Here is a 24348-nt window from a genome sequence, read left to right as displayed (position 1 = left end):
AAATGAAGTGTCTCGGTGACGGAAGAGACTTGCCATCAAGAAGTAAGTTGCTTCCATTGAATCCGTTTCTTGACTCTGACCGTGTCGGAGGTAGACTTTCTACAGACTCTGATTTTTCGTTTGACTAAAAGCACCCGATGCTATTGCCGAAGAACCACGACTTCGCAAGTAAGGTGATTAATTATTATCAGGGCGCGAATCTTCATGCCGGTCCTGAACTGACTTGATCTCTAATACGTCAACCATTTTGGTTTGTGGACGGTAGATCCGTAGTTCGATTGCAGCTTCGTAAATGTGTAAAATGCTACAAGCTTAATCCAAACTCAAATCAACAAATTATGGGTGAACTTCCTTCAATAAGGATTGATAGACGGGTGCGACCATTCGTAAAGGTAGCTATCGATTTTGGCGGATGATTTTGGATTATAGAATTTTGCTATAGATTTTTGGAAAATGAATTCATAAGAGAAAGGCTACCAAAATCAAATCCTATATCTGCCTTTTCGTATGCACGACTACTAAGGCGATTCATCTAGAACTTGTCAGACTTAACCACCGCGGCCTTGCGGAGATTTATTAGTCACCGAGGATGCCCGAACGAGATAGTGTCTGACAATGAGAGAAATTTTCGAGCCGCCGCGAGATATCTACGCGATGTACAAAAATTGTGGTGCAATCGTGAAATCCAAGATTTCATTTCTGTGAAGGGATTAAAGTGATCATTTATACCCCTTATACTACGCATTTAGGAGGACTATTGGGAATCTGCAAAAAGGTCATAAATTCTGCTTTACTAAATTTCGAAGAACTTTATACTCTTCTTTTGCAGGCAGCAGCTTGTCTTAATTCTAGGCCTCTCACAAAGCTGTCATCGGATCCATCCGAGCACAGCGCCTTGACGCCAGCGCATTTCCTCATTGGTGGTCCTCTCCAGAGCTTTCCAGAACAACCCGATAAGATGACAGTCATGTCGCTCTCTCGGAGATGGCAATTGATTCAACGACTTCGCAATCAGTTCTGGAACCGGTGGTCAAGGGAGTATCTCCACTTGCTTCAACCCCGCTCTAAGTGGTGGAGAGAGAAACCGATTCTGAGAGTTGGAGAGTTGGCCATCGTACATGAAGAGAATACTCTTCCACTGAGATGGCCTTTGGGAAGAATAGAGTCTTTCTGTCGGGAGAGACGGCAGAGTTCGTGTGGTGACTGTGAAAACAAAAGATGGACAGCTGACCAGAGCAATTAACAAAATTTATGTTGCCTTATCTGTAATAATTGCATTATTTTTGTGTTCGCAGAAATTTTTTGTATGCTATGTTTGAAACCCCCTTTGTGTGAGGTTTCAAGGGAGGCGATATGTTCGATCGTAATCGATGAATGGCGTTTTAAAATAATTCGCATAAAGTGGCGTTTGTATAAAACCTGTATATATAATGTGCTCACGAAATAAATCGCTAATCTTTTTTCCCGTTATCGTGTGCATATCCTTTGCCTCTTGTATCTCTACTTGCCTCCCCAGTCCCCACCACACAGTTAAGTGAAATTTGATAGCCATTATTGTGATACATTAGTGAGAGATTATGTTCTGTATCATTATATTTTACTTTCAGTTTAAACCACATATATCTGGTTTTCTCAACATTGACTTCCATGTCATTGGCCGAATAGCAGTTCCGAGTTTTCAGGAGGCCTTCATGTTAATCATATTTTGCAGGTGATTTGGATTACTGTCTAAGTAAAGAAGGATTGTCATCTGCATAACTTATCACTGATAAGTTATCAGTTTTCCATTTTTAATTCACATAAATCATTTATATACACTGCTCAAAACAATTAGGGGAGCACATGGATTTAACAAAATTACGCAAAGATGTATACCGATAAGTAACATAAAATGAATCATCCATAATTTAAAGCCTAGCGGGAAACGGAAGAAGAAAACTTCATATGCAAATCAAAGTTCATGACGTCAAAAACCAGAAAAAGGAGATAAGGGCAGAAATCGGGATGTTGCAGAAACGTCTGTTTTACTGCCGTAACTGTGAAATTCGATTGCGCAGTATTTTATTTTGAGACAAGGTGACTTGAGGATGTCTATACAACGTGATTTACCGGAATCCATGGCATGGCGTGTTATAGGCAGACTGGAATCCGGGCAAACACAACGTAGTGTCGCGGACGCTGTTGGAGTCGCCAGAAGTGTTGTTGCAAGGCTGTGGAATCGATTCCAAGAAACAGGAAATGTTAGACGTCGACCAGGGCAAGGTCGGCCACGCGCCACTACAGCAACTGATGACCGGTGTATACGGTTAACAGAACAGAGAATGCTACGCAGCTGCAAAGACGGTTGCTCTTGGCAACAGGACGAAGGGTGTCCAGCAAAACAGTACGTAATCGGAGCAACATGATTGGAGCCAAGTGCTGTTTACAGACGAGTCCCGATTCAGTCTGGAGTGTGACACCCGACGTGTTCTGGTATGGAGGGGCAGGGGCACTCGAAATAACCCCGCATTCGTTCGTGAAAGGTCACAATACGGACGAGCTGGTTGGATGGTATGGGGTGGAATGAGCATAGGCGGACGTACGGACCTGCATATCATTCGGAATGGCACTTTGACGGCCCGAAGGTTTGCAGACGAGATACTGCGACTTCATGTCATCCCTTACGCTGGAGCCATTGGAGATTCCTTTGTTTTCCAGGATGATAATGCCCCACCGCATAGAGCTCGTCTGGTGGAGAACATGCTTGAAGCTGAAACAATACAGCGTATGGAATGGCCAGCGTGCTCTCCTGACCTGAATCCAATACATGCTCGGACGACGCATTGCTGCGCGACCAAGGCCGCCTGTTACTGTCCGAGACTTGCAGATTGCACTTCTTGAGGAGTGGAACAGTATTCCCCAAAGTCTGATCGATAACCTCATCGCATCCATGGCAAACAGGTGTGCAGCAGTGTTAGCTGTTCGAGGAGACCACACGCTCTATTAAAACTCATGCATCATGTCTAAACAGTACTTTTTTTTTATCGTTTACATGTAACCAAATTGTTGCCCTAAATCATCTTTTCATGTTTTTTCCATATTTTCAAAGAATTAAAGCTTAATTCCAAATTTTTTTACGTCTTTTTTCTGTATTGCGCATTGATACGCGTGCACTATCCATTGTATGCCAATACGTGGCTGTCTCGCACGGTTTTCTTCACTTTTTTGCTTGCTCCCCTAATTGTTTTGAGCAGTGTATATAAGGAATAACAGTGGGCCCAAGATTGACCTGGAAAAATCCACCTTTAATCGACACACTGTTGTTTAGTAAGCCATTTATTTTTACATACTGATGTCAGTTTGTCAAGTACGATTTTAAAAAGTTATATATATGACCTCTGACACCAATACAATAGTTTGTATAATAAAATGTCGTGGTTAACTGTATCAAAGGCCTTGGAAATGTCTAGAAATATTACAATTGTTTCTTTATTGTTGTCTACACTATTATAGGCAAAAATTAGTGAATGAGATTAGGGCTTTTTCGGTGTTAGACACTTGGGCAGAAATCCATATTGGTTTTTGGAGAAGAAATTTATCGCATTTAGGTATTCAAGTAATTTACCTTTTTAAAAACACTCTCGAAAACTTTAGAAAGTACAGGGACGATTGAAATGGGTCTGTAATTAGAAAGTTGGTTGATGTCACCCTTTTTAAAAATCGGTGTCTTAAGTCCGAAAAAATACCTTCGTTTACGAGATCGTAAAACAATCTCGTTAAAATGAGTTTTAGAGAAAATTTTCAGTAGTTTTGCATTGATTTCATCTACTCCAGAGCTTTTTTCTTTCATTCAATCTTAGTATAATGTTTCGAACCTTTTACTGGTCAGTTTCTGTGTAATAAAGAGAAGGGACATTTGTTTTTAATATAAAACCTGAAATCATTTCTTATTAAATTTGTCAGCTTGTATTGAGGTAAAGTATTCATTGAAAGAATTAGCTATGTTCCAATCGTCCCCCTCAGGAAGTATTGACCTTTTATTATTTTTTAAAATATCATTTACAAATCTCCATTGTTCCCTACTACTTGTGCATTCATTAAAATGTTTAGAGTAAAATTCATTTTTTGCTATTTTAATCTTGTTTTTTAATACTTTGACTGTTGTTTTGTAAATGATCTGGTAAACAAATCAAAAAAAACAAATCAATCAAAAAAACTGGTTCAACGCATGCGTATGCAAATAAAGAGATATGGAACCAATCAGGGTACGGCGCTGCGGTCAGCAACGCCTATGTAACACAACAAGCGTCTGGCATAGTTGTTAGATCGGTTACTGCTGCTACAATGGCAGGTTATCGAGATTTAAGTGAGTTTGAACGTGGTGTTATAGTCGGCGCACGAGAGATGGGACATAGCATCTCCGAGGTAGCGATGAAATTTGGATTTTCACGTACGACCATTTCACGAGTGTACCGTGAATATCGGGAATCCGGTAAAAAATTAAATCTACGACATCGCTGCGGCCGGAAAAAGATCGTGCAAGAACGGGATCAACGACGACTGACGAGAATCATTAAACGTGACAGACGTGCAACCCTTCCGCAAATTGCTGCAGATTTCAATGCTGGGCCATTAACAAGTGTCAGAGTGCGAACCATCCAACGAAACATCATCGATATGCGCTTTCGGAGCCGAAGGCCCACTCGTGTACCCTTGATGACTGCACGACACAAAGCTTTACGCCTCGCCTGGGCCCGACAACACCGACATTGGACTGTTGAGGACTGGAAACACGTTGCCTGGTCTGACGAGTCTCGGTTCCAATTGCTTCGAGCTGATGGACGTGTACGGGTATGGAGACAACCTCATGAATCCATGGACCCTACATGTCAACAGGGGACTGTTCAAGCTGGTGGAGGCTCTTTGATGGTATGGGGCGTGTGCAGTTGGTGTGATATGGGACCCCTGATACGTCTAGATACGACTCTGACAGGTGACAGGTACGTAAGCATCCGTATTTTATTTCATTCATCTGCACTAAATTTTTCTTTTTCATCTGGAAGGATGTTAACATCTTCTGCAGTGTTGGAACTTTTGTTCTCAAAATATTGATGATAGATAAGAGGAATGTACTTTAGCAACAAAGGAGTCTAATTTCTTCAGTGTAGTTATGATGCATGGCTCTTTGTAGAGTAGTTTTGCTCAAGAAGTCACATTGACCTTTGGTCATACATCCAAGGTTTGAAAAGTTTCGTCCACATCCAGCCTAGTCTTGTACATGATCTGAAATTTCTCTCCTTTTCACATGAATTGAGCGTCACCGAGCAGTTTTTTTATCATGTTTTTTGGAACTCCTGGCAACAGCTTTTTCCAGTGAATCTGTCCAAAAAAAAATCCTCAGCTTTCATCTTAACTACAATAAATTTATTATAATAAATTTATTATAATAAATTTCATACCTTTTGGGCTGTTTTGCCACGTTCCAGGCTTCTTTGAAGCAATCGTTTCATCCACTACTGCAGTGGACATCTTCAGTGCTGTTTTTGATGAGCGAGGAGACTATCTCCTTGGATAACCATAGTCCACTGACACTTTTGCTGGATCAATCTCATCATTTAGACGTCGAGCAAGTGGCGTGTTGATATTGATGAAACATGGCGGCTTCTGATTGAGTGGGTGGGGATTAAAGTCTTCAAATTTGAATGGTGGGGGGGGTCCAAATTCAGAAGAGTTGATTTTCTAACCGTCCTGATCTTGGTAATTCAGCTTGTCGGGTGCCATATCTTGCTCAAGCGCAGCCCTTCTTTCTTTCTGTTGAAACTATCTTTGTGCTTAACGATCTCAATAGCTTTGCGGTTTAGATGGGAGTAGAAGTGTGTTTCTGAAGAGAGGATATCGGTGTCTTGGAAGTGGATGTCATGACCAGGGCCGTAACTAGGCTGGGGCAACCGGGGTGCTGTCCCAGGGCCCCAAGCTGAATGGGGCCCCCGGAAAAAATATACATTTATTTTGCATAATAATAACCCTTTCAAAGGGCTTTCAAGAAAAGGTCTGCCAAGGAGTCCCAAGAAGGCATGCTACAGCCCTGGTCATAACCCTTGAGGAAGGCATGTTCAGCGACAGCAGGTTTTCTGTTTTGCCCCAGGTGACAGTAATGTTAATGTATGGTGAGGCAAGTTTTTATTGAGCACAATGTGGTGCTGATGTAGACAGGAACCTGGACACTATCGAAATTATTGATTATATCTTTCCGAGGAATCTCACTGATCTATTCAAGCACATCCTGACAACCACCTACTTCAAGCGGAATGGCGAATCATATGAACAGACTGATGGTGTGGCTATGGGTAGCCGTCTCAGTCCTGTTGCAAGTCTGTTTATGGAGTCCTTCAAGAAAAAACCATTGATTCCGCCCCCCCCCCCCCAGCGCCCAATGACTTGCCTTCGCTATGTCAATGACACATTTGTTGTGGGGGCTCTAAATGAATTTCTGGGACATCTCAACCGACAGTATCATCAGATTAAATTTGAAATGGAAAAAGAAAACAACAGACAAATACCATTCCTGGACGTTTCCATCTCCAGGAAGCGTAGCTGTAGTCTGAGACACTGTTTACCACAAATGTACACATACAGATCGGTATCTCCACAACACATCAAATCACCATCCGGGACAAAAACGTGCGGTACTAAAAACTCTCGTCCACCATGCCAAACAAATCTGCCAGCCTGCTAACCTCAATGAATAATTTGATCATTTAAACTGAGCCTTGCAATCAAATGGATATACACCCCACGAGATCAGGAGAGCTATCCACCCCACAAGACCCAACAAAAAATCCCAAGATGTTCCAGACAAGATGAGCCTACCTCCCATATGTCAAAATGTCACCGATCGAATCAATTCTGTACTTTGGAAACACAATGTTTCCATGATCTACAAACCCATTCAAACAATAGGTACTCTTCTTCAATTGGCTAAAGACCTTCATCAAGACCCTTTCTCATAAGCAAGAGTTTATAGGATTCCCTGTTCATGTGGATCTGTCTACATCGGCACCACTTTGCACTCGATAAAAACTCGCCTCACCAAGCATCAACGCTCTTGTCGCCTGTAGCAAACAGAAAAACCTGCTGTTGCTGATCATGTCTTCTTTCCTCAAATGTCATGACATCCACTTCCAAAATGCAGATATCCTTTCTTCAGAAACATACTTTGACTAAACCACAAAGCTAGAGATCGTTAAGCACAGAGATAATTTCAACAGGAAGGAAGAAGGGCTGCACTTGAGCAAGATATGCCACACAACAATCTGAAATACCAAGATCACGACGGTTAGAAAATCAACTTTTCCAAATTCGGACCCTCCAAATTCAAATTTGACTACTCAGATCCCCACTCACCCAATGATAAGCCTCCATCAACATCAACACATCACTTGATCAACGTCTCAATGTGTGACGAGGTTGATCCTTCTGCATACCCAGCAAAAGCATCAGTGGACGATGGTCATCCAAGGAGGTCATCTCCTCACTCATCAAAAACAGCACTGAAGATATCCACCACAGTAGTGGATAAAAGGTCTGCTTCAAAGAAGCCTGGAACACGGCATAACAGCCTGAAAAATATGAAATTTATTATTAACTCCAGCCGTGTTAAAGCCTGCCTGCCTGCCTGCCTTCTCTTTTCAATAAATTTATTATTTTTCCTGGCAGATGCCATAGCATAATACCAATCCCCAGGCAGGTAGATGGGATTGCTTTTAGCAGAAAGTTCAATTAGACCAATGGTAATCATTGGGCAAATATGGATAATCAGAAACCATGAACTTCTGTTCCACAACATCCACATAAGTGCTGGCTTGTATTAGTTTCATTAACAATTAGGCAACGTTTATATTCTTCTTTTGCCCCATGCATGTATCAATGCATAATACAATGTAGTTATGAGTACTTGCATGCAATGTAATGTACTTGGCGATGCAAGAGGCAATTTCCTTGAAACCTCTTGATGTCATACATTCATTCCAAATTACATAATAGCTTGGCTAGTGGCAAGGTCATGCACACCTAAATTGTAGCAGTACATGTTACAGCGATAATAATATCTGAAACAGCAAGTTTTGGAAATGGAAGTGCCTTTTGGAGATCAGCACTGATTGCTAATATCTGATCTCTATGATTTCGTGCTAGTTCTGCATAGTTTTCAATATTGACAGCTTGTTTGTACTTGTCACAAATTTCGCAAGTGGTACTCTTGTGACTTAAAGTCTTTTATAATTCATCACCAGTCAGATACTTTTTCTTCTACATGGCTGTTGAGACTGGATTTTCGCAACAATGCTCTCTTTCAGTATCATTTAATCTCAATGATTCTTAGGTTTCATTAAGTGAATAAATTAAGAGGTACCACCAGTTTAAATAAAATGGAACTACAATTTTGACCACTTTTATATCTAGTAAGAAATAGGATCACATGTCTGTACATGGTTTGTCATTTTTTTATTACTCCTTCAAATCCAGTGTCATTTATGATAGTATGAACAACAAGCATTCTAAAAGCAATGCCCTGACAACTCTCTCACTGCTAGCAGGGCCATAGGCGCACTAGACCAAATGATTGCAAATTTCATTCTTTAACTTCTCCATTATTGCAAGGGGTACCAAAATACGTGCTTGCCCTAGTTGAACAAGCATCTAGTTGCTAAAGTCTGAACTGCTTGTTGCTAAGTCCTAACTGCTAATTGTCTGGCTGTTGTTAACCAGCATAAGTGTCTGGATTTGTGAGTAGTGTGTAATTATACTACATAAAACCAACTATGCATATATCTTTTTAACATATAATGACTGTTTCTTTTGACAGATAAAAAACATAATGTCACATTTTTTTTGCTGATGTAAGTCACATAGTAAACTATTTCAATCTTGAATCATTTCTCCCTTCAAGACACAGCTTTGAATTCTAAAATTAATAATGATTACTTGATAAAAACATAGTGTTGTATATCTTTTACAATTAACCAATAAGAAATTGTCTAAGTCAAGGCTATAAGCCAGATATTGTAACTGATAAATTTTATTGCTTTAGAACAGGGACCTATTATCAGTCTAAGACTCAAAAATGAGAGATGGCTACTGATCGTGGGCTACAAACTGACGTACTTATCTTGTTGTGTGCACACACACACACATTGATCCTTTTATTTAGAAATATCTTCCGAGAACTGGAAGGAATTCCTTTGATCCCATTCAGCTTGTGGATGTGCACCCCAGCCAAGAACAATGACTATCTTTTCTGAGTAATAATTTTGCCCTTCCGTTGCCCTCTTTTCATATTCAATTTCTAGCATTGTGCAGTCTGAATGTAAGTGCAAAAACTCCAAGTTATGAAATCAGTAAAACTTCAAGCATTATTCCAATTAGCAATCTCTCCTAATTCTGAAATTGTAAAACTCATTCAAAAGAAAAGTTAAGTGGGGAAGAAAAGCTTATATGGGTCATTGTACAAATATGCCATTACGCGGAGAAGCAGTCTCATTTTCATTTTATATTCATGTTATTTTATATCCATTTAGGTATGTCATCTATTTGCAGCATGAAGAGAAACTGTAAAATAGAAAAATTGTATGCTGAACAATACAGTAGATAACTTTCATAATTAATTTAAATAACACAACAATCATTTTCTTTTCTTTTTTTTACACTTTTGGCATTAAAATACTATTGAACCTAAAATACAAGTTATAATGTATAGTTGATACTGGGCTTACAACCTCTACCCATACAAGGGCAAGATATCTCAAACTAGAGTAAACGGACGAAACACATTCCATTCCAGCTCTATTTCTTTTTTCGAGACTCTTCATTGGTAACCCTATAAACAGGATCATTTTTCTTTCACTTCAGTATTATTCTTTTTCTTTTCTTCCTCCCCATAATTTATTGAGTTAAAAACAAATAGTATCACTTACATAAGGAAAGAGTGGCTGGGGGGGGGGGGGTGGAAGAAAATAAATCCTGCTCCGCTCACATCTGTTTTTTCCTTCATTTCCTACAAGTTAACAAAGATACCTGTTTCGTATATATACAGTCAATCCGGTTATAACGAATACTGTTATAGTGAAAATCTTGTTGTAACGAAAACTTTTCTAATCCTACAAATCAATTTACATAGCAACAATGTATTGTGCAATTCCAGTATAACAAAATGAAAAATCTGTAATAACTAACTCAAAAAAAAGTTTCCGAAAAACAAAAGAGTCAATCTCCCTCTACTGTTTCAACATTTTTTAAAAAATTTGACAAAATTGAAATTGCAAATTCAAACAGTAGTTACAGGATCTCGTAGGAAAAATATCTAACTTTCGAATTTACAAGATGTGGATGCAGCTGTCGTTACCTGGTCTCAGGACATTTGTTCCTGAAATGTGCCAGTTACCAGTCCACTCATACAAGAAAAGGTTTTGGAATTCGCACATGCTTTTGGATGCAAAAACTTTCAAGCAAGTGTCGGCTGGCTGAATCATTTCAAAACACGGTATGGTGTGGTAGCTAAACAGATTTGCGGGAAGCAAATTCAGTTGACATGGAAAACGTGAATGAATGGAAAGATGGTGAAATAGTGAGTGATGAAGTCATATGATCCGATGCATTCAACGCAGACAAAGCCGGAATCTTTTTCCTACTGTTACCTAACAAAACTTTGACATTTAAAAAAGACAAGTGCATTGATGATTTCTTTTCTGTGATGATGACGTCTTCACTTTGGAACCGTTAACAGACAACGATATCACTCATATAATACAAGAAAACAATGAACAATCGCTTGAGGACAGCAGTGACGAAGAAGAGCTTTCACTAGAGTATGCTTTGGTATCTACAGCATCTGAAGCCTTAGCTAGTTTGGAATTCTAAAACGATATTTATCAGATCAAGAGAACCTTCCGGACCATTTGTTAGAGCATGAGTATACTTTAGAGGAATTTGTTGTTTCCTCAGCTTCCGCAATAGTAGTGCAAAAAAATTATGGATCATTTGCCTCTAAAATTTTAATCAAGTAAAACTTATGCAAAAAACTTCAATGCTTAGTTGATTTGAGTTGCTTTGTGTTATTTTTAAAATTCAACTTCATTCTTTTTATTATCTAGAACGTAAATAAGTATTTTTTTCCTTAAAATCAAATTCTGCTACAATGAATTTTTTCGCGCATGTTAAAAATCAGAAATTCCTTTACAACGAAATTTCGTTATAACAAAGTGATTTCTTTGGCATCTTGGAGTTCGCTATAAACTGTATATATTACTAGTATTTCAACTATACATTATCCAAATTTGCTAACAAAAGCCTGTACATAGAGGGTTATAAATCAATATTCATTTGAATATCTGCTCAGTTCCAATTACAATGGATAATTGAGGTTTTCTGTATTTGATAGCATAATTTTTGTGTAGCTTACTGAATGAGTTTTTGAATAATGCTAAACTCATTTTGAAAAATCAATGAAAAATTTTATTTAAATTACAAAAGGCACTTTCAGAAAGTATTTCACAATGTTCAATAGAATAATCTTTTTTATAAACATATAAACTTGAATAGTTTTTGTTAGTATTTCTTAACATATATAGTAAGTCACACCTGTGTTGAACTTATTCACCATCGGATTCAACTTCAACATCTGAATGACCTGTATTAGTCCAACTTGAATGTTGGAGGAAGAATTTTGTTGACTCATAAAAGGTTTCAGCAACTGATGTATCTAGTGCATGACCACCATCATACATGAACAGTCTAAGGAAAAAACATCTTAATCATGAATGAAATTTAATATAACACAAAAATGTATTTTTAACAATTTTGGAAATTTATTTTATATAGTACCTACATATTTTGCCTTTCTTCTATTTGCCTAAAAGCATTTCAATATTCAGCTACTGCTGCATTAACACAGGCCTTGTGAGCATAGCAAATTTCACAGATATGGAAAGACTAAGGAATTTTTCTGTTCAATAGAGATATTTGAAATTCCTTTGAAATTGGATAATGTTAAGCAATGTTGGCTAACATATTGAACATATTCTTGTTAGCTTTTACCCAAATCGTTGCTATACTCTATTATAACGGTCAGAACAAATTAGTCAAAATTACCCTAGTACTGATTTTTTGAGCTACTGCAGGGATTCTCTCTCAAACTGTGTGTCTCCAACCTATGCAAGGGACGGCACAGTAAGGCAGCCCCGACAATGAATTTTCAGAGATTATTCAGATTCTTTGTTAAACTGCTCCAGGGAGCCACAGACGAGCGTTGATTAGGGTAAGGGGCATTGGGAGTGGAAAAAGTTTGTAAATACCTGAACTACTGTATACCCTAGAATAAGTGTCATTTAAGCATATGGGCTGTGCAGTGTGAAAAAACCCCATAAAATATAGACTTAATGTAAGCATTTTTCATTCGTTTTCGGAAGAAGTCGTCAAAATGAAACGAAATTTTACACATGTAAGTACTACGTTGATATAAGTAAGTGATTAGAAAATCCAAGAAAAAGGATAATTTATTGCAAAAAAAAGGACAGATGAACAGAAGTTTTAGTACTCTGTTGGACCCCCTCTAGCGCGAATGCGATACGAGCGGGCATTGAGGCATACAAGTTCCGTATGATGTCCTGAGACATCTCGTTCCACAGTTGCTGTAAATGTGCCTCTAGTTCGACCAACCTTGTAGGGTGTCCAACTTGCCGTCCCAAATGATCACAGATATGCTCGATTGGTGACAAATCTGGGGACAGAGCAGGCCAGGGAAGGGTGGTAATGTGGCAGAGGCAGTCTTGTGACATCCTTGCTGTGTGTGGCCTAGCATTGTCTTGTTGAAAAATGGCTCCTGGGAGCCCTGCCATGAGTGGCAACACATGTGGCTGAAGGATGTTATGGACGTACCGCTGGGCTGTCATTGTGCCATGGATCGATATTAGGGTGACCGTGTATCGTAAGCAATGGCACCCCATACCATGACACCAGCTGTGGGAGCGGTGTGTCGCTGTAAAGCGAAGGCAGGATTGAAGTGTTCACCACTGGGCCTCCACACACGAACACGATTGTCATCACTGCTCAAGTTGAATCTCGATTCGTCGCTGAAGACGACCTGGTTCCATTCCATTGCTGTCCAATCCCGTCGTGCTCGACACCACTCCAAACAGAGGCGTTGGTGGGCGGGTGTCATTGGCAGCACACGTAATGGGCGCCGCGATACCAGATGTCCTTCAGCCAGGCGCCTTGCGATGGTTCAGGAAGACACAGGGGCCCGTAGTGAAGCTGCTGCCTGTGTCTGGATAGCGGCCAATGAGGCAGTTGGTTCTACGCGTGCGTTTCGGATGATGTGACGGTCTTCTCGACGACTGGTCTGTCGAGGGTGTCCTGGTCGCCGTGTAAATGACGTCTCTTCTGTCCACTGGTCCCAACACCTCCTCACAGTAAAATCAGAACGGTCTAGTTGACGAGCTACTCGCCGAGCTGACCACCCAGCTTCCATCATCCCGATGATTCTTCCCCTATCGAACTCTGACAACTGCTCATATGGTCTTCGACGGCGGCATAACGGTATGTCTACCTCAGCATTTCCTTTGCAAAGGATTAAATACACTCCAGCAAGCTCTGCTTACCTGTTTTATACTCCAAGGAGAACGAAGTTCAACGCCCTCTAGTGGCATTATGCAATGCGCAATCACGCTGCATTTCTAATCATTTGCATATCTGCCCGACATGTACCTTCAAGCCAACTTTCGTTTCGATCCCACAATTATTTCTTGGTGTGCAAATTTTTATGGCAATGAGTGTATATATATATGTATGTATATAAACCAAGAAATGCCATAATAGCTTTTGCAATGAATGCCCTTAATTAGGCTGGGATCACACTATGAAAGTTTTACAAAAGTCTTTTTATAAAAAATGCAACGAATAAGCATATCGGTTACATTCAAGTGAATGTACGCAATAGGCTTATCAATTGTTTTTTTTTCAAGTTTTGTAAAAGATCTTTGATCAAACTTTTAGCGTAATCCCAGCTTTATTATTACAGATTAGGCTGATATACAAGTACTTCTAGTGCATCAGTGTAGAGTTTATGCTTAGTCTTTTAAAAATTGACTGGGAAAAATTAATAATAATCATGTAATATATATAGATGCACAAGTTTCAAGCATCACGCCCGGGTCACCAGTTATGGCGAGGGGCTAACTCTATAAATCAGAAGGACAACTCCATGCCGGGTTATTAAATTATTTAATCAAACTTAAATGAACAAAACAACAACTATTTACATCTGACGTTAAATGAATTGTAAGCAAGTGAACACAAAAATACAGCTCTTTTTTTATCAGCGACTCTTCCGATCAATTGTTGCACTTGTAGCGCCATCTACATGCCATCTCATTAGCATGTGTGTATGCCACACTTGCTTATAAGTGAACAAATGTCACAAAAATTAATCACCTATTTCGAATTTGCACTGGAACACATTACAGGCGAACTTGGTAAATTCAAACATGGTTAATTTGAATTTCATAAATTCTCTTTGAGTTACCTAATTTAATTTAATGTTAAAATTACCTGTTTAATTTGATCTTCTTTTCTCGTTTTGGATAATTTGAAGTTTGATTCAGATATTTCATTTGCAAGATGTCTGTTTTCTCATAATTTTTGGCTATATTTTGGTCATCCTTTTCTTTCCTATGTTGCTCACTGATCTTTCCCAAAATATAACATGTAACCAACATGAGAAAAAATTACAATCAACAAAATCTGAACTTTTTGTTGTGGCTCAAAGTAAAAAGCAATGTTTTTGTCACAAGTTCCGCACACTAGCTTTTGCCTTTCCATGGGACTGGAGTTTTACTGGTTCTTCATTAGCACCTGCCAAGAGCAGTTGCAAATGCTCCTACTCAGGAAATATGAAAGTTTGTATGTGTGAGTGGTAATCTCAACTCGGATGGAATGTTTAAAAGTTTTAGTGTTGAAATCCAAGTTTGGTAAAATGTGTTGGAAATCCATGTCTCTATAGCATAAAATTATTTTATTTTGGAATATCAATATAGCTTAGCAACATTCTTCACCATGTCCCAACAAGGTTCAAATGCTTGTTCAACCCTAGTTAGAAAAAAAAATGTGGCTTATTTACAGATGCAGACGTTGGTGAATAAGTAGAGAATAACTTTGCATATTGAATATTCTGATGAAGAGGACAAAACAGGCTCTAAGGCAGTGTTTCTCAACAGCTGATTAATTTTCCACAAGACTTCGAGATTGCAAAACAAGAAGCGGTTCGACGGACAAACACCGATTTACTTACAAAACAGCAGTTTACACGTATTTGCAGCCCAATCAGAGAGCTAACAACTTTCTCGCAAACTTTAAATCGCGACTGACTTTTCATCGAGTCTGTCTCTATTTGAGCCTCCTTGAGCCTGCCATCTTAAGAGCGCCACACTATTTATAACCCCGGAGAAACTTCGAGAAAAAGAACATTCCACAAAATTCTATTTTACAGTTCCCTAGTCGGCAGCGCCACCGTACAGAGGGGTTGAACCAATGTCTGGAGGGGCGGGACTTTCTGGAATGTTCTCACCAATAGCATCTTCCTCCAAGAAACCGGTATCAATTCTCGTTGCCAACGGAAGGTTGCAATAAAGGATTGCGCCATCTATTGTCCATAGTTCGTAACAACATGCCCTGCATAGGAGTTGTTGAAATTGAATGAAGCTTTATGTACTTTAGTTTTTACCATTGTAACTTCAGTATCAAATAACTTCAGTATAAGTATCACAGTAATAGTACGTAACATTCGAGATAAAAGTATTTTATTACAGGAAGCTAGCATGAAAAAAAGAGGCTCCAATACCCTGTAAGACAAGGATAGGAGTAAACTTTTATTATGCCAATAAAAAGATAATATCTATGAAATATTGAGCCGTAGTGGCCTCTAATGTTTTTAACAACTTTGTGCACATGAAAGCAAGATGCATTACAGAATAGTCTGGAGGCCTCAGGTCCTGTATGGTATCCTGCAGCAAATCTGTTTATTGTTGCTGCAACTGGACCTCTCCATCATGCAAGCTCATAGGAAGTCCCAGGTTGGTGTCCCAGATAGTCCCGTACATAATCCATTGGTGACATGTCTGATAACTGAACAAGCTAAAAAAGTGGAACCGAAAAAAATCCTCCTGGTAAATGCCTCCTGAGAGATCTGCCTTCAGAGACAATATGAGCAGCCATATGCTGTCCTGAACACATCACTGTAATGAAACAGACTTTTACATAACTTAACACTTTACAGCACACCAACTCCGGTCATATATCGCCATACGACAATTTTCAACCATAGGAGTTAGGTGGGAAATGAAGGCTCCATCTATCGGTAGTCGTCCCAGGTTCGGTAGGTAAATAACTTGCTTCGAACATTCTATGCCCAGATTCGAACCCATGGACCTTGATTGTAACCTTCGTTAGTAGCAGACAAGCATCTTACCATGGCGCCACTTGGGCGTTATAACTTAACACTGGAGAGAGAATATAAGGCTGCCACCAGAAATTTCTTTCCGGGGGTGGGGGGCAACTGATATTTTGGGAGGGGGCCAAATCTCAACAGAACAATGGGCTTAACCATGAGATTCTATTTATACTACTCATTTTCAAGTATTTCCAAGGAGACTAGACCCCCCTCCCAGTTCCCACCTTCTGGCTACGGCCTTGAGAGGGAAGATTAGATCAGGGCTGTAGCATGCCTTCTCGGAGCTCTTGGGCAGACTTTTACTTACAAAGGGCCCCCCGAAAGGGTTATGCTCAGAAAAGGACGAGTTTCTCCCCTCCTCTAATTTTGCAGATTTCTTCAAACAAGAAACTCAAAATTTCTAAGAAACGTGCAAAATAAGAGTATATTTTCCGGGAGGTCCCAGTTGCCTCCAGCCCAGTTACAGGCCTGGATTAGATGTAGAGACACGTTTTTCTATATCATCTATATCAATCATTAAGATGCTCTAAATCATGTTTTACAGCTTGAATACATGTTAACTAAGTTTTTGTAAAGATTGGTCACAATTTTTTCCAGTTTATGATGGACTTGGTGTTAACTCAACATAGGAATCTGTGGACTTGACTTCCATTACCTTTTACTCATTTCATGACTTTTCCACATTGGTGCACCCACCCCTAACAAAAAGCCTCAGAGAGCTTTTATACAGGTCAACAAAAGAAGCAATTTACACCCTCTGGTTGGAAGCTCATTCATCTAATAACATTTAATATTCGAATATCTGCTTGAGACTTAGCTACATACCAAGTTTTGCAGAAAAGTAACAACTCCACCTGGTTGCATGATTTTTTTAACAACAAAGTGCATATTAAAAGAAAGGATTTCACCAGTTTTAGTTTTACAAAGCTAAATTAGTGTGTAGTGTCAGGAGGATCATCATTAAAAGGATCATCTCTCACTAATGAAAAATACAATTTGGCTGAGTATCAAGATATAAGCAAGATTTTCAAAAGAGGATGACTTTTCAAAAACGCATGAAATTTATCATGCAAAAACCAGACTCACTTTACAGGAACCCTTCTTGATTTCAACACACGATAATATGTTAAACCCTGGGATGGAGGAACACGCCTATCATTCTTTCCCAAAAGAATCAAAGTGGGAGTGTCTACCTGAAAGAAAATGTCAAAAACCATGTTTTTTTTTAATTATATTCTGAAAATGAATTTTTACTATTAATCTGAGCGAAATAAAAAAATGCATTGTAATACAGCTTCATAAATTGAAAACTATTCAAATACACAATACCCATTTTATCATGGCTCTAAATGTGCTATTCACATTACAAATTAGACACACTCAACTGAGAGCTGGCCTGGATCACTGCATTTTGATAAAGAAATAGGTATTTAGGTACTACATTTTTACCAGCCTTGACAAAATTTTAAAAGTGCTTTGGCAGCATTCGGTAAGTAATAAAATGAAATGTGTAAAACATGTTGCATATAATTCAGTTTATTTATGAATTGAATGAAAGGAAGAAAAAATGTTGCATACCTCTTATTATCTAATTTTGCAGGATAAAAGGATACATATTCAAGCTCTTTGAACTATAATGCCTGAATCCACATGAGTATTTGAAGTGCTGACATTTTACATGCAACATGTATTTTTATTCTAAGTCATAAAATTAGTTATTTTAACTAGAATATACTTTAGAGTTGCTTTCCTATATGATAATGACAGCCAGAAAAATCCAAACAATAATTAGAAAGATTAATTCACTGTAACTTTCAAAAATAAATTTTTTATTTTACTGCTGACCAAACATTCCCTCCATTATTTTTTTTCCACCTGCGCAGCCCAGTTTTTTTTTCTGTGGTTACAAGATATCTTGCTTTACGCAATTTTTCTACAACATGACTTTAAAAAGTAGATTTTAAAAATCGTAACCTGCAAAATCTGGCCTGATGTTTGATGTTAATCCTGAAAATGGGATTGCAAATAAAAGATATGACAGTTAAAATTTACCAAAATTACAGTCCAATTTACCAGATCTCTATAATCAACATCTTTTGGTAACATTGACAGTGCCATCAGAATATTAAAGAAAAAGATCCTAATGAAACTAGAATCGCCATATTTGCAAGAGATATTCATAATTCTCTTGCTAATGAAGTTTTCGCAAAAAAACTAAGAATGCTGCTTATCAGCCAAATCTTGACTGCTTCATCAAAAAAAAGTTATCAGCCTATCATACCAGGATGTACTCACACTCAATAGAACTTTAATTCAAAGTAGTGAGAAGATAGAAGTAAAAATTATTGATTGAACTCATTTTATACAGCTGAAATTCATCAGATTAATCTAAATGCTTAAAATAATTAATTCATAAAAAAAATCACTTTGTTGATGAAAGTTGTGTTTATTTCTTCACCTTTTTAAAGAAAACCCCTTATTCAATGTTATCATGTGTACCCTCTTATCTTATCTATGTTAAATTCGACTCACTTTACACAATTAATTTGTGGAACCAATTAACTACGTAAAGTAAAAGGATACCTGTATTGGTGTGATAAGAGACAATCACTTTTAACCTGTTTGTGTCTGCACATGCACTCATAATAAAAAAGTATTGTTCAAAGTTTTATTGATATGTACCAACTTGAAAGTTCCGTAATAAACCAAAATATACCATTAAAAACTGATGGGCAGCATATGACGAGAATTGCCAGCAAAAAGACTATAATGCTAAAGTATATCTCCTGTCAGGTGTTTTTGCAAGCACAGAAAAAAAATAGTTTGTGTGAAAGGAAACATGTCTACAGAAATTTTATAAATGTTGAATAAAAAATAAAAAATGCAAGCATAATAATTTTAAAAGTGGATGACTAGGGAAGGTTCATTTTTTGAATAATACAGCTTAAAAGAAAGTAAAAGAAAAATGTTTACTTTTTCTGCTGAGCTAAGAGGTGATGACTGCCACAATTCCAGTGGATAACCCTTACAATATAGATTCTTCTCATCATGACATCCAAGTCCACTTTCCTCCCAAACCCTAAAAATGATAAATTTGAAACTTCAAAACAGCTCACCAATATTTTACTAATAATTTGACTAAGCTTTTTTTGGAGCTGAGCAGTTTAAACACTTTATCTACCTCCAGTTAATTCTAATAAATGAAATTCCTCATGGAGGAATTAATACTGTAAATGTTTCTCTCTTTAGTGCAAATCACAAGCACTAATTGTTTATTATAGTAAACACACCATGGTGATTCAAAATTTCAAAAAACGTTGGATTAATTTAATATTCAGTTACCATATAATTTTATAGTTTTATATAACACTGTAATGAAGCAGAAAAATAGCACCTATTTTAATTTATGGTATTTATAAGAACTGCACATGTCATTAATCACTCAAGCATGCAACAAATAATCTATTATTTTATCTTTCTATTGAGTTTGACCAGGAAATTGTCAAAGACAGATCTTTATCTGAAATTAATTACACCAAAACTGAAAATATATTAAACATTTTAGAAGTCCTTAATCTTTAAATTTGTAATATCTTTCAAAATACCCTTAACCCTTACAGCGGCAAGCCCGAGATATCTCGTTAAACTTGATCTGCTTTACTTTAGTAACTCAAAATATCTCGCGTTTTTAACATACTTTTATTTCCAAAGTGGGTTATAATGTGAATGAGGGAAATTTCAAAAACCGCATAAAGGGTTAATCTGCCACTCTTTTTGAGCATAAAGAGTACATAGCAATCATAAAAAATAAGTACATATTTTTGATGATTGAAATAAAAGCTTGAAATTTTTTACATTATTCAAAATGAGCTTCCATTGTATGACCAGTAAGGAAGGAGTGAGTGAATGTACAGGGTGATTACTTAATACCCCTTGGCACATTTTACCGGCAAACCATTGATCCTAGAAGCATACTTCCAATTAGAATAAGTATAGAACTCAGATACATAATTCATGTTGTAAGAGGTTATACAGTTATTAAAATAAAAAATTAACTTTTTATACAAACACCTTGTCTCAAAAACCAATTAAAAAGTTGTTTTGCTGTCTCTCCTGAGGCCAACAAAAAAAGTTCTATGTTTCTAAGTGCAAGATATTTAGAGATATTTGAATTCAAAAAATCAGCATAAACTAATTGAAACATTTCTTTCCCTGATTTATGCTTTCCCCCCCCCCCAACTTTCCTCCAATTTTTGAATTGAAATATTTCAGTGAATATTACACTTAGAAACATGGAATTTTTCTTTTTTGTTCACCTCAGGAGAGACAGTGCAACAACTTTCTAATTGGGTTTTTGAGGACAAGGTGTCTATATAATTTTTTTTTCTTTTAATAACTAGACAACCCCTTGCAACATGAATGATGTATATGAGTTATACACGTTATTTGGATACTTTTTCTAACTGGAAGTATGAATGGTTTGCCAGTGAAATGTGACAAGGGGAATTATGTAATTGCCCAGTATATGTATGTGTGTGTGTATATATGTACAGGGTGATTCAAAACTCAACATACAAACTTTTAGGGAAGGTAAAAACACAAAAACAAAACAGAATCACAATTTTTTTTCCTGTGCATAACTGTGGATGGTAAGAACTTTGAGCACTTGTTGTGAAACTTAATGTGTACATGCACTGTCCTTGTGCAAAAGTATCGCTAAATAAAGAGTTTTTCCATCCATTATTGGCACCATTATTCTGCATCTTTGTTTATCCTCCAACTGATCAGGTTTGGGTTTCCTGTTACACATTCCTGTGTGATTCTGTTTTGTGTGTTTTCTACCTCCCTAAAAGTTTGTTGATTAAGTTTTGAATTATTAACCGGTATATATATATATATATATATTTACTTATTTAAAAATGTTTAACTGTAAAAAAGTTGATAATTGCTTTTAAAATTGATCAATTTTACAATTGGTAAAAAATAAGAATAGAAAAAATTTTCCATTAAAAAAATTCCATGCACCTTAATTTCAAGAAAATATTTATGCATATTTTTGACATAACACTAACAACTGTGAGAGTTTATATATTTTCATGTTTCCACATAAAAAATGCCTTATTGATTTTAATCTTTACCTTTTATAAAATCGTTTTGGTGATTTCTTCTCATTTTATTACACCAGTCTTTCCATGAATTTTGATGGATAGGCTAAATGAGCTCACAGCCTTTAGAGTCAAATTTAAATGACTGAACAAAAACAACCATGCTCAGTTAGGATAATTTCCCAGACCCTACACAGCTAAAGATTTGTGTGTTAATCCCAAAACTGCCAGACTAGTGAAATGCTTAATTTGCTTAAAATAAAGATTACACGTTAAATATATACACACTTATATGCATTCTATTTTTGCCAAGCTATGTTTATTTCAAGCCAATATATTGAAATTGCAGCATAGCAAATGATTTTGTCATTTTTTTCTTTAAAAAAAACTGTATAACATACTTCTTGGAACGAAACGATAAACCTCTCCACTAATTATACGAAGTTAAGATGACACACACACACACTGGATACTGAGCGAAAATAATTGGAAAAAGTCACATTTCTCTGTGGGGAATCGAACCACCAACCTCACATTTTTTGGGTGAGTGTTCTACCATTAAATAACAGAGGACAGACATTTTCTTTCCTAAGTGTTCTTATGAAAGAAAATGTCTTGAATGGTTGGTGGTTCGATTCCCCACAGAGGAATGTGACTTTTCTTTCCAATTATCTTTGCTTGGTATCCAGTCATCTGTACTTTGAACATACTTCTTCTTACTCATTATAGTTTCTACACTGTGTGTGTGTGTGAAGTCCTATTTCCATGTACAATTAATGGGTTGTGTACCATAGGTGCTCCCTGTTACAATATGGTATATTTAACCCAATTGTAAATTTCAACAGTCGTGTGCCTCCATATAACACTCTTTAATATAAATATTTCTTCATTGCTTAAGATTGAAGTACTTGAATAGAAGTGGTCGATAAACTATTTTTATAATAGCAGTAATGAATCTATGCAAAATATACCAATCTGGAATATCAGTGCCTTCAATCATGCCTGTAAGAAAGAAAATTAAAATTAAAAAAATTGCTCAAGATTATAGACATAATTTCATCTTACAATTTTTTTTTCATCAAATGTTTGGTCTTACGTGTAATGAATAAGCATTTAATGATCTGCATTCACTCATTTTTTATTCCCAAGTAAAAGTTGCAGAACTGACATAAATATTTCAAAAAAATTATAATTCTTTCCTTTAATTAATTTGAAACTTTTGAAAATTAAAAACTGATTTTGATAAAACTTAAAAACACACACACAGAGGAAGGACTCTTATTTCACCTGCTGGTGGATAAGGGCTTAAGGCACTGGTATATTAAGAAAATATTCAATGTGATTCACACTGCATAAGATATTAGAGACCAAAAACGCTTGGAGCCAGACTCCTGAACTCGATAAGACAACATTGCCCATAGTGAGAAAAAAACCATAGGCCAGAGCCGTAACTAAGCTGGGGCTTTTGAGAAGCCCCATTTGGCTTGGGGCCAAACAAAAAAATTTATATATACACATTCATTTTGCATATTTCTTAGAAATGCTGAATTTATTTTTTGAAATAATCTGGAAGAGAGACACGTTTCCAAAATTAATTGTATAATTCGAAAATGAATCATTGAAAAATGAGGGGAAGCCCTCCTTTCTTTGAGCATAGCCCTTTCTGAGGGCCTCCCAAGAAAAGTTTGTCAGAGAAGGCATGCTACAGCCCTGCCATAGGCTTTTCAGTTATGATCATGTGGCACTCATAGACATAAACTTTTATCAGGCCCATGGGTCCGCATTCCCCCCTCAACACATTTGCCTTATCTCCATAACAACCTATAGAAATATTATGTTTGAGACCCTCCACTACTAACTCCTATGACATTAAGATGCCTTTTAAGAGCAGAGTAACCAATATCATTTTTGCTGAGCTTCATCAGCTCCTGCTGCCTAAAACTAGGGAATTCATAATTTTGCCTGTCACTGACCATCAATGTTCAGCCAAGTTTGGTACTGTTTTTTCCTGAAGGAGTTAAAACCAGTATTTCTAATCAATTCTCATGAAATGCTCAAAACTGGATCAGAGCCAATGAACAGAGTCCTAGAAACCCTTCTAGCCAGCTCTTGTCAGCCAATTACATACACAGTATACATTACCTGAGATATCTGAATGGCCAAGTACTCAGCAAAGCTTGACTCTGTTGTTGTTGTTGGATAGATTACAGAGTGCAGTGTAACGCATAAATCAAGTTACTCTATATGAAGGTTTTAACAGCTGGCTGATGCAAAGATGTATTTAGGAAAGAGAAAATTCAACTGCCTTGCGAGGAATCGAACCCACAGCCTTTCACTTTCCAGGTGAATGCCCTAGACCACTAGATTACAAAGGCAACGAATATCTCTCAATCTTTCCTTGGAGCTCGCGTGCACTGAACGAGAACGTACATGGATGATCTGACCTAATTCAGGCCAAAGCTCGCAATTGCTGACACCCCCACCAGATGGCGACTCATCTGAGGCAAAGATTGAGAGATTGTCTTTCAGAGATGTTGCTGTACTTTAATTTACCTGGGTTCCGGGACCCAAGGTATTCAAAAAATCTGGATTCCTTTTGAGTGAAAAAGTGGGTCTCTCTGGAAAAAAGTATATCCCCTCCCTCACAATTCACTGGTATCTCTTTTTTCCAGCATGCCCGAGGTCTTTGATCACCTGCTTATATCTCTTCGTTGAGACAGAGCAGTGGGCCATGTTCTGGGTAGGAGAAGGAAGTATCTCTATGAA

The 24348-nt window shown here is 37.5% G+C and overlaps 1 protein-coding gene across 2 annotated transcripts in view; it reads right to left on the bottom strand.

Annotated features, from left to right (window-relative positions):
- Positions 1–11464: 11464 nt before the first annotated feature.
- The window catches only part of LOC149065766 (acylamino-acid-releasing enzyme-like), a 104901-nt gene continuing 92017 nt past the window's right edge, over positions 11465–24348 (bottom strand). Inside the window, exons 20-23 of one of the 2 annotated variants that reach the window (XM_089253553.1) lie at positions 22554–22584; positions 19451–19556; positions 17564–17670; positions 11465–11766 (exon numbers count right to left, since the gene is read on the bottom strand). In XM_089253553.1, coding sequence (XP_089109679.1) covers positions 11625–11766; positions 17564–17670; positions 19451–19556; positions 22554–22584 — 386 coding nt within the window. In that variant the 3' untranslated portion in view covers positions 11465–11624. Of the gene's footprint in view, positions 11767–15958; positions 16162–17563; positions 17671–19450; positions 19557–22553; positions 22585–24348 lie in introns of those variants that run through there. The other variant, XM_089253554.1, reaches the window with a different exon arrangement.

Source organism: Pholcus phalangioides, unplaced genomic scaffold (genome assembly GCF_987345545.1).
Source record: "Pholcus phalangioides strain wild (caught in Gottingen) unplaced genomic scaffold, Ppha-v1.0 ptg000039l_1, whole genome shotgun sequence".
Taxonomy (NCBI): Eukaryota; Metazoa; Arthropoda; class Arachnida; order Araneae; family Pholcidae; genus Pholcus; species Pholcus phalangioides.
This window is presented reverse-complemented; position numbering and strand designations above follow the sequence as displayed.